The sequence below is a fragment of the Habropoda laboriosa genome, unplaced genomic scaffold, assembly GCF_001263275.1.
Source record: "Habropoda laboriosa isolate 0110345459 unplaced genomic scaffold, ASM126327v1 scaffold2, whole genome shotgun sequence".
Taxonomy (NCBI): domain Eukaryota; kingdom Metazoa; phylum Arthropoda; class Insecta; order Hymenoptera; family Apidae; genus Habropoda; species Habropoda laboriosa.
Genome location: NW_017100190.1, coordinates 2,102,108 through 2,113,804, shown reverse-complemented (window position 1 = coordinate 2,113,804; position 11,697 = coordinate 2,102,108). Strand labels below are relative to the sequence as shown.

Genomic DNA, 11,697 nt, shown 5'->3' with positions numbered 1-11,697 from the left:
CAAACGAGGCTGAGAGTGGCTACTTCCGGTGACCGGGTGATTGATCGTTGCCTGCAAATAACGTTACAGTTAAGAGAAATTACGTGGACCGTCGGAAGTAGTCTTGTAATTAACGGAAGAACGACGCGTGTCTTCGAAATTTCACACCTCGATCTTCCTTCAAAACGTACACATTGCAAATTGACAGTTTCGAAAGTCTCGTTACGTTCTGAACATTTGCAATACTCTCTATTCCTCTCGTTCCTTAGACCACGATATTCTCGGACTACTTCCGGCTGGCCACGATTAACGCTAAGATAGTCGTGTGGATAGAAAGATCGTGAATGCAGGCTCACCGTTCTTCCGGCCAGTCGGCCGTTGTTCTTTCATCGAGTAGAAGAGGAGGACGGTGATGGTGTCTTATTACATTACGTTTTTTTTTTTTTTTTCGTTTTTGCTTTTTTCTTAGTTAAAGGTGACGATATTACTTGTTATTATTATCATTTTTTTTCCATTTTTTTTTTTCGGTTTGTCTGTTTTTGTCTGTTTTTGCTCGTAATAGCGGATATGGTGATCGTGATTGGTCTCGGTGATCGACTCAAGCGGTCTCCGATACCGGAAGCGGTGGCTGCCCACCGGAAGTAGTCATGGCAGGCGCGGTGTTGGTGGTGGTGGTGGTTGGGACCGGAAGTGGCTGTAGGGCCTGCATGTCAACCGCGGTGTGGGAACCGCGCTTCTTTAGGTCCTGGAACAATTCGTATTTCGGATATGTTTCAATTTAGATTCTTCGTCCATCTTCGTATTGTCTTGTCCCTTTCACTCTCACACTTTCTGCCATTTTTTCAAATCTTTCTCCCCTCATTCTCTCCACAGACTCTCGAGGAGTCCTTATTCTTTCCTCTTTCACACCTTCGTTTATTCCATTCTTTCTTTCTTTTTTTTTTTAACATTCTCTCTATCTCTCGTTCACTCGTCCAAACACGCTTTCCTTTTCACTCCCTTCCTCTCTTATCTCTCGCTCTCTCGTTCATTCGTCTTGTCCAGTTGGTTTTCTACGTTTCTAGGGCAACTATAATCGTAAACTATGATCTTAAATGCCTGTTACACTACTATCTACGTCTCCTCTCTCTCTCTCTCTCCCTCCCCCATCTCTCTCTCTCTCTCTCTCTCTTCCTTTTTATCAATCCGCTTGGCAAGAGTACTTCCTGCCTACGTTTCGTTCTCCCTCTTTCTCCTTGCCTCTCAAGCTCCTCGAGAGCACGGCGGTCCCTTTCTAATTCTTCAACGTCTCAAAATTTTCTTTGACAAACTCGGCCCCTTCGTTCTATCGAAAAATTCTCGGCGAGAGAGAAAAAAAAAAGCAAAAGTTAGCTCCTCTCGCTGATCGTTCTCGGATGAAATGAAATGAGAGACGTGATCGTCGCCTCGTGGCATCGATTTTTATCTCGTCGATTGATTCGCCGATCGCGGAAAAACTCTGAAGAAGAAGGGAAAAAACTCGCGACTGAAAGGAAAAGGCAAAGAGAAAAACAAAAGATGTAGTCAACTGTCTCTATACCGAAGTGAATCGAGCAAGTACGTAATCGCGAGGCTAAAAAGATCGCGTCGGACGAGCGAAGAGAGATGTCGAGAGGAAGGAGGTGGGTTAGAATGAGAAAGAGGCACGCGGGCCGCGTGCAAAAGCACAGAGAATCTCCAGGAGAGAAACGTAAAGAGTTGTCATGCGAAAGAAAGATAGGGTAGTACAGCGAGAGAGACGAGAATAAAAATGATCGCAAGAACGTAGAGAGATCGGTAGAGAAGCGGAACAACGGTGCTACCAAAACACAGAGAGATACAGTTTCCAATAAAGAACAACAGTCACGTATGTATATATAGATATATATGTACACCTGTAGATGCACACGGGTATATATGTATATATGCACACACATCGAGAGAAAGGAGAAAATGAAACAGCGTTACAACAACAACAACGGTACAGCAAGAGAACGACTAGAAAGAAGGTGGTGAAGTTTGGTGCGAGAATAGAAAATGCGCGTGTGTGAAGAAAATGTGCGCTGTCGTGGAGAATAAGGTGGAAACGATCGATACAAGAAAGGAAAAGAGTGTGAAAGAGGTAGAAAGTAAAGAAAACATGCCAGGTGCAATAAGAATGATCATCTCGACAAGCCATTAATTGCAAAAAAGTTTCGTGACTTCGGTTCGTTTCAACGCTTACAGTGTTTCATTCGAACGACGCGTTTTCTCTTTCCGTTACGAATCCCTCCGTCAAATGTTCTCACAATCTTTACAAATGTTTCTCCTCAAATTTCGCCTCTTTTACCCCGGTGAATTTTGGATTTTGCATATTTCGAACAGAGAGAAACGCATCCACGATGCAGTGTGTGCATTGCATACAAGTGCATTCGAACTTGCTCTGAGGATATGGTACATACGTCGAAGCTTCATCACAGCGCTCGGTAGAGTCGGCTTAACGTTTCTTTCATTTTATTGCTTATCTTTACGTTATCTGGATTTCTCAAACTCGTGTGCGACAAATAAAAACGGATCTGTTTCTATCAGCGAGGCGTTTCACTCGGTTGGCTCGCTTTTCTTTTACTCTTACTGATCAAAAAGCGGAGCTCCTCGTCAAGCGTCTCGAACGCGTACACGAAACAGGAGTGGTCTCTGGTGTAACGGCGCGTTTCGAGTACGCGTTCGCATCGAGAAAAGAGGATTAAGTTAGATTAGGTCGGCCTAGGTCGAATAACAGATTCGCGTTCCCTGGTTCACCGAAATATTCCAATTTTTTAATTCGATCACTTTTGCGTAATTCGTAGTGAAACACCAGGGTTGGTAGAATCCGTTATTAGCCCACCGACGATAGCCACTAGCTTAGAAAATAGAAGAGAAAACACCGGTCAAAGGTGTTCTAATCTGAAACTCCTACGAAAAGCCTACGCGGCCAATCGAACGCTGCTCTGTACCGGGTTCCTAGCTGGATAAGAAAAGAAAAAGAAAGGCGGTGAAAGAGTGGCAGGGGGGAAAGAAACGAATGGTTTCGATACGCGTCACGACAGCCGCATGCACAAGACCGTCGGATTTCCCGGGGAGAAAATTCGCCGACTAGATCCGTGCACCGCAATGCGGCCCGCTCTTTCGACTGCTCTTTCGTGCGATTGTCGACGTCGAGGAAGACGTCGTTCGACAGGCGTCGTTAATCCTTTTCAACCGACCTGTCCGCGACGCCCGTTCTTCCTGTCTGACCCGGCTGCGGTTTAGAGCCTCAAGGCTCGTTCACGCGAGGGAAATTTCTGTTACATTTCGACTACAGAAACTGCACAAGCGGGCACACAGTGATTCTTTACGGTGAAATAAGCGAGAAATGTGGAATAAAATTTTTTCATTCGACGCATAATTCCGGAGAAAATTCAGTTTGAAGATCCTTAGGCCGCGTTCGCACTTGTGCGAACAGCTGAAAAAGACACCTCGAAGTGATGGTCACCGATTTCGACGAAACTTTGGTACATGATAGTACTCAGAGAAATATTTCATACGTATTTGTTTTTTATTATCAATCGTCCACAGTGAAGAAGTGAAAATCGCCTGATTTTCTCGAAAATTAAGTCTCGGATGAAAAAACTTTATTCTACATTTATTCTTTATTTTTATGCAAAGAATCACCCTGTTTGAGTAATACTCTCAGCCACTCTATGTATAGCAATTAAACGGCGTTATCTGCGAGGCAGCGGAATGGCGCGGTTCGCCTTAAAGGCCAATTCACGCGTGTAAAATTGACGTTGTTCAAATATTAACGTTTCGGTGTTACGCGAATTTCGGTGGTTAGATAATAATTAGGTAGCACTGTGCGGCGAAGTTGGATGAAATTACACAATGCTGAAGGCGAGATAGGTGGAGTTAACGATAGTTAGGAATCTCTGCTAACACCAGGCGACACGTTAGTTCACAAAGTGTAACGTAACGTTCCTCGTTACGCTAATGACATTCTGATTAGCGAAGGCAACGTTCCGCCGAATTTAACGTCTAAACTACAAGCTCATTCACCCAAACACCGTCGCGGAATGGTAAATTCTGAAAAGAGATAGCCGGAATTTATTATCTCGAGATCTCCTCTCTCTATATAGTTCCCCTCTGTCGATGACACGTCCGACGAGAAATGTTTAGGATACAACAAAGCCTGTGTACGGAAAAGAAGAGAGTCCCCTCTGTCGTTGGCAAGAGGGACACGAATTCCTCGCGTGAACGAGCTTTAAACCATTGGGGAGGTCGCGTTGCTTCCTTTCGCCTGTGACGCACGAGATGCGAGTGTTTGTTCTCTTTCGGTGGCGCGTGCACGCGTTATTTCGGTTTGCGACGGACCGAGTTTCGCCACGATTGATCGCCGTACCCTGGACCACGAGCCAGTTCACGCAGTCTACCGACCAACGTTCGCACAGACAAAAAGATACCGCAGAGCAAACACGTCCGTTTTGTTCGTTTCGCGACACAGTCTCTCCTTTCTCTCTGAAACTGAACGATAGGATTGACACGATAGCGACGCGGGGGTAATTCAAAGTGGCACAAAGACGACAATCGGAGAATTCTACCTTGACAGGTGTTATCGACCGAACACGAAACTTCGATTACTCTTTTATCGGAGAAAACAGAGAAACAGCAAAAATTATACGATAAATCTTCGAAACGTGACACTTTTCTGTTCGATCTCTTTTCGAAAATTTCCAAAGTTTCTCGATGCGGGAATCGTGTTAAGAAGCTTTTGGAAACGGGTGAAAATGGCGCGGCACGTACACGCGATGCGCACGTTTGCGCAGGGTCGCGTAGCATTAGCACAATACAAGGGAAACGCATTAGAAGAGCGCGAGAGAGGATCGGATTCGCGGATCGAGAAATTCGTTCAACGTCTTCACGGTAACCGCAGCGCATTAATCATCTGTTCGCCTGCACGCTCGCGATCAGAAGGCTCGCTTGTTAAAGCTGGCCGGGGCCATTAGTCGTGGCAACACACGCCGCGGAAAGTTTAAAGGGAGAGCGGAGGCCCGTAAAATAAATCACCAGTCGCGAAAAATTTCGATGCGACGGCACGAAGTTTCTGGTGAAGACGTTATGCGCCGGAAGTGCACGGAAATAATATGCCGGGATATATAGAGGGTGGACCACGTAAAACGAGTCACAAATAGCTACGATGATAAGAGAAAATTTTTATATGTAATTTAAATAATTTTAAAGGGTGAATACAATGAAGTGAGGGATTTCTTATGGCTAGACTGTGGATTTTTATGCAAATTCGTATCTTTATTGTAGTATCGGGGCCTCTAAACGCAAATATGAAACCGACAAGGGACAATAGAGAGGGAGTGGTTGGCGTAGCGCGCAAAGCATCGGCTTGCTAAGCCGAGGGTCCCGGGTTCGATTCCCGTTTGGGCCTCCGTACCCAAATAGGAAACCTCGAAGGGAAAATAGAGAGGGAGTGGTTGGCGTAGATTGCTAAGCCGAGGGTCCCGGGTTCGATTCCCGTTTGGGTCCCTCGATATTTTTTCCTAGGTTCCTACACAATACTCAAATTTAAATATTCCAATTTTAAAAATTCTAAAATTTGGCAATGAAATTTCTATAATTCGAAATTTAAATTCAAGATACTGTAGTATCGGGGCCTGTATACCCAAATAGGAAACCTGAGAGGGAGTAATGCGCAAAGCCTCGGCTTGCTAAGCCGAGGGTCCCGGGTTCGATTCCCGTTGGGTCCCTCGATATTTTTCCCTAGGTTCCTACATTATGAATGTATAATAATTTAAAAAATAGACGGTAGATAGACAATTGTTTTATTCGCTACATGTGTATCTTTGTGCCTTCAAATTTTCCATAAATGCATAAAAATCCTCGGTCTACTTGTGACCATACGACGATCTGACAAATTTTAGAGATATTCAAGGTGACAAATTCTTACCGATCCACCCTGTACGTAGATTCAACGACGATGGAAGTTTTCCTCGCGAAAAAAAAGGAAGCTAAATTACTTTCGTGATCTTCTCAAAGCCACTCACGAAGGTTCGGTAAAAGATACCTGGAAATTTTCAAAGTTCACGTGAACAGTAATTTATGCATCATACGAAAGCTGTCCTTTATTCTTCGAAACACTCGCACGACAGAGAGACATAAAAGACGTTGAATTTCTCTAATTAAACTCCCGTGCGATAGAATATTCACGTACATCGGGCTAAATTTAAGATTGTGTCAGGACGTATGCTCCTTTTTGGTCACGGAACACGTTAGCCAATAACGATCCACGTGTCAAGGACGAAAGCAGAGGCCTCGTCACCCTTGTGAAAGCCACCGGCGAATCGCGTGTCGTCGTCGTCGTCACGACCCTTTGTCGCCTCGCTCGTGTCTTTTCATCCCTCTGAAAGGCTACGCAGCCGGACCACGTCCAGTGAACAAAGGAGGAACGACCAAACGACGCGACGCGACGTGACAAGGCCGAAGGAAAAGCGGCGAGGCGTTAAAAGCGCGTAAACCTGGCACACATCACCGAACAGCGGTGTGTAATCATCCCTGAGTTCGTCGCGATTCGTTCGCCTTCCTACTTCAGCTAACTAAAGTTACAGACTAGAACGATCTACCTGTCTTTCTACAATTTTACACGTGTTTTCCCGTTTCGAGTTTGCTCGGTGAAACCTATAGGCGCGCTAAGTAGAAAAGCTCGCAGCTCGCTAAAGTAAAGAAAAGAAAACCGGTTTGGAGCTAACAGCGGATTTAAAGCGACGTGTAGAGGTTTTGTGGATAGGTCATAGAGAAAGAGAGAGGTGATAGGTGGATATAAACCTTAGGAACGTCCTACTTGGATGCAGATACACGAGGGATGAACGTGGGAAGCGAAGAAGCGTAGCCGGGATCACCAGATAGAGGGAGATGCATAAATCAGAAGCCAGATCAAGAGTCAGCCGCAACACGACGGATTCGAGTAGGCACCATGCCAGAGAGAAGGATCTCGACCGCGCGAGAAAGGAGAAAAAAACTGTCTGAGAGAAACTGAGAGATTAAGTGAGAATCGTGTGGAGGGTTGAAAAAAAAAAAACGATAGAGAGAAACGAAATAGTCGGAGAAGAATGAGAAAAGTGAAACAAGGTGATTGAGACCGATGGATTCTGAGAATCTAGGAGATTTGGGGAAATAAAAATCTAGAGATTCGAAGATCTAGAGAACGAGAAATTGTGGTTTTCGGAGATCTTAGAATCTGAGAATTCAAAGATCTAATGATCCAGAAATTAGAGTCTTCAGAGATTCTAGAATCTGAAAAGCCAACGATCCAAGAAACCGCGAACTCGGGGATCTCCCGAAATAGAAATCCTAGAGTCTGAAAATCCAACGATCCAGGGGTCCATGAACTCAAAAGAAAAAAAAGAAGTTTTATGATCCAGAGATCCAGAAATTCGGGACTTCAGGGATCCCAGAATCTGAGAATCCAGAGATCCAGAAATTCGAGTCCTCAGAGATCTCAAAATTTGAGAATCCAGAGATCCAGAAATTCGGGTCCTCAGAGATCTCAAAATTTGAGAATCCAGAGATCCAGAAATTCGGGTCCTCGGAGATCTCAAAATTTGAGAATTCGGGTCTCTAGAAATCTCAGAATTTGAGAATCAGAGATCGAGAAATTCGAGTCCTCAGAGATCCTGGAATCTGAGGATCCAAAGATCCAGTGATCCGCGAACTCAAAAGAAAAAAGAAAAGTTCTAAGATCCAGTGATCCAGAAATTCGGGTACTCAGAAAGATCCAGGGACCTATAGATTCGGGTCTTCAGAAACCTCAGAATCTGAAAATCCAAGGATCCATAAATTCGGATCTCCAGAGATCCCAGAATCCGAGCATCTAAAGATCCAACAATCCAAACAACTGAAAAATCTTTCATAACCAAAAGAAAAAGGTGTACCAAAAAATTCACGAATTAAAAGTATAAAAATACGAAAGAAGGCGACGGTATATAGCTTACTATCCGGATGAATTTGCCTTGGGGAAGAGAGGGAAAGTATTTGAAGGGAAAGAAGCGAAGGGGAAAGTGTTTCTCGGGGGAAAGCAGACACCCAGAAGCCAATCCAGGGATCAGCCACGCGACACGATATAATTCTCGACCACCAAAGGGGGATGCATGGGGAGGCCTTCGTGTGTCCTTCGTCCTGATCCTTCCGTCGAAGGACAAAAAAAGCTGCCTCATATTCTCCCAAACGGCCACACAATAGTATACATATATATAAATATATATAGATCTTATACACATTTGATAAACATCGTGGAAGATTGTACGCGCGTGCCGATTCTACACGCTCGTTCTTCTGTATATAATACGTACATGCTTGTACACGATCAAATCTTACAGATAATCCATACTTTAAGACGATATCGGCTCAACTTACAGACTCGAAACTGCGTCTCTCCTTTACTTCTCAGAAACATCAAAATCTTTCACGAACGAGAGAACTTTATACACACTCCGACTAAACTATCGTGAAAGATTGAAAATTCCTCCGGCATGTTTCTTTTTTCCTCCTTCCCCGATATTCTCTTTCTTTCGTTTAAAACGTACACAAACACCCAAAAGTTATCTACAGCCCCGTAAATATTATACGACTTTGATCAATCTGAATTTCACGATACGCGTGCACGCACAAGCACAAAACGTATTACACACAAGGGACACGGTCGGTGGATCGTGAAACGCGCGCACAAAAGCAACGTAAACGATATAACATAGTAATGTAATAATACATCGAATTATCATCGTAATCCAAAATGGTTTCCAGGTAACACGGTTTTCTTTACCTTTTTCCGCACTTGTATACGGTCTCCATATACGAGCACCACTCTATCCTTGCTCTCGTTCGAGGTGAGCTGATAAGACAAGCTCTAAAATTGTGGATCGTTTTCGTGTTTTTTGTCGGGGGACGGCCATCGTTGTTCAAACACCGCGAAATATACATACGTATATATATACACAGATATATACATATATATGATTTGTTTTTCGATATTTCATTATTTCGATGATGTCGTCGTTGCGTGTTTTCATCGATTGTCATCCCGTCGTACGTATATACACGCAGAGAGAGGTGTATAAAATTTTCCAATTCCATTCCATCGTTAGCGTGTTTCCGTTATCGTCCGTTAGTTATCGTTCCGTTTATTTCCACACGTCGTCCACGAAAATTCCGTCGCAGTGCGAAAGAGAGGGAAAAAAGAAGAGAGAGAGAGAGCGTGCGAGAGAGATCCATCGGAGGGTTCATTATGGAGTTTCGCACGGTTTCACGTGGACGAATTGTTTATTCGATGTTACGTTTTGTATTCATTTCATTTCGTTCGTTATATTCCGTTCCACGCATGCGACATTCGGTGTGCGTTCGTTAGAAAAAAAAAAGACATTCGCCGGTGGATTGTCCATCGATGGAGAACGACGAACGGATGATGAACAGAGAGGTAGGACGTGACGTGTGTGTGTGTGAAAGAGAGACGTCGGATGCGCCAGCGAGCAGGATGAGACAACGTTATTATTCGTGGATGGCACAGGTAGATAGACGTCCGCGATGACGACGATTGGCGGACGATGGCGACGTCATCGTTGTTGCGTGTGTGTGTCCAGTGAGTCCGCGTGGTCGTCGATGAACAGGTAGGCACGGAAATGAGGAAATAGAAGAATTTCAATTGAATTTCTGTATCGTGTACTTTACAACATTTAACCACTGTGTGTGTCTTGTGTCAATTATTATTTTTTTTTTTTATTATCTTATTTTATACTTGTTGTCTTTTGGTGTTTCTTCCTTTTAGATCCATCGTCGATCGGGACACGTCCGATCAATTTTCTCCGTTCGTTAGAAAATCATTCTCGAGTTCGCCGAGTGTGTTCGGAGTGTCATGTGAAATTTTGTTATCTCGTGTTACCTTTCCTTCTCAAAACGCTCTCGCCGCGTGGTTGTTCTCTAAATCATGCGTGTTTTTTATTTTTTTCTCGAGATCCATTTCTATTCGTCTTTATTTTTTTTTTTCGTTTTTTTTTTTTCGTCATTCATTTTTTTTTCGCTTATTTACTCTGTTCTAGGTATTACTCTGCTCTATATTAATCTCGGACATTTTTCGTACGGATCTGTGGTTTAGCGTGCTTTACTTTTATTACTGTTTTTTTTTTTTTTTTTTTCATTACTGTACTGTTTTTACTCTATTTACTGGCTAAAGAGAGGCTCAGGCCGTTCAGAACGAGGCCTCGACGAGGTAAGTCCCGTCCATCGCAGCCCCGGTCTGCCCACCTTGGGCACCCGATACTTGGGCCCTTGTCGCTGGGATGTACTGACTGTACGCCTGCTGAAATCCACACCACAAGCACACACTACATTGTTGCACGCTAAGCTCACCTACCCTAAAACAGTTTCTCTTTCTACAATTTTGCCAAACCTCTACGATCTTTATTATTCTCTACTCCGTTTACACTCTGACGCACGTTCGATTCATCGTCAGATATTTCTCTCTCTATCGACAAAAAAAAAAAAAAAAGAAAAACAGTCACTCGTTCGACCTTCCTTTTTTCTATCGCGAATATTCGAACAGCCTACGAGATCTAAGCTACCGGAAATCCTGTGAAGAAAAAGAATTCAGCCTAGCTGAACCAACGAGAGAATCCATGTCTCGTGATAGACGTGATTTCTGAAGGGCGGCGAGAAAAAGGGGTGGCTTCTATCCGGGCATTGTCTGCTGATGCACGAATTACACTTTTGTGTGTGTGTGTGTGTGTGTGTGTGAGTGTGGAGGGTGGTTTGGGGGAGAGAAAGTTGAACTAACTATAGAACAATATCTTCCCTCGACTTGGACAGTGTGTCGTGTTCTCTGTCGTCGAAGAACAAAAGCCTTCTCGGTTCTCCTGTCGGTCGAGTTCGTGGTAGAGAAACCATCGGGAGAAAGACCTAACCAGGCATGATCTACGGGCTAACCGATCTAAAGTCTCTGCCGCGTTTCTAAGGTTTGCTCGACGATCGAACATCGATCACGCGCTGCGTGCGGTCCCGCGCGGTTCAAATTCGAGAACTAATTCGTTGATTTTACCGACCGGGTGCCAGCACCAGCGAGAGTTCGACCTAATCGTCGGGTTTAATTAAATTTAATTAGTCCGTGCCGCGACCAGCTGCGAACCCGACCCGATTCTGGACCGACCGGACTTTCGACAACGCGGTGACGGACGCGTTCCCGCCGGAAACTCGAGTATTCTCGCGGAACGGATCATAGAGCTGGAGAATTATCGGTGGAAAAGTATACCGAACTATTCGGAGAGAGGGTTGAATCGACGTTCTGTCGGGAGAAAGAAAGTCCTGAGCGGACGCGTTCGACAAACGAAAGGTAACGTAGAGCTCACTTGTTCGTCTACTTTCTCCCGTTTAAACGGCAAATCGTTCGTAAAGTATCGCGCTTATCGAGTGTTCACTGAAAGAAAACAGAGTGATTAGAAGTGGTTTCGTTCGCGATCGATCGAAGAAATTACGGTGATGTATAAAAGAAAGTTCTTCGAGTCGATCGGTGGACGAGAAGAGCCATTCCGGCGTTCAAATGCGAGAAACAACATTCTCTCTCGATTTGTTATTCGTGTTCCATGCAGTCGCGCCTCCTCGGGCGTTAATTAATCGACGCGAGTTCAGTGACTTTCCGAGAGAGAGCCACTGAAGACAAGTGTTTCTTATTTCTTTCCA

General features: G+C 44.4%; 1 protein-coding gene across 4 annotated transcripts in view; it reads right to left on the bottom strand.

The window, feature by feature from the left end:
* Nucleotides 1–405: 405 nt before the first annotated feature.
* The window catches only part of LOC108580207 (potassium voltage-gated channel protein Shal), a 158,428-nt gene continuing 147,136 nt past the window's right edge, over nucleotides 406–11,697 (bottom strand). For 2 of the 4 annotated variants that reach the window (XM_017943913.1, XM_017943914.1), the window contains one exon: nucleotides 406–724. In XM_017943913.1, the coding sequence (XP_017799402.1) occupies nucleotides 578–724 (147 nt within the window). In that variant the 3' untranslated portion in view covers nucleotides 406–577. Of the gene's footprint in view, nucleotides 725–8,794; nucleotides 8,879–9,369; nucleotides 10,325–11,697 lie in introns of those variants that run through there. The other 2 variants (XM_017943912.1, XM_017943915.1) reach the window with 2 other exon arrangements.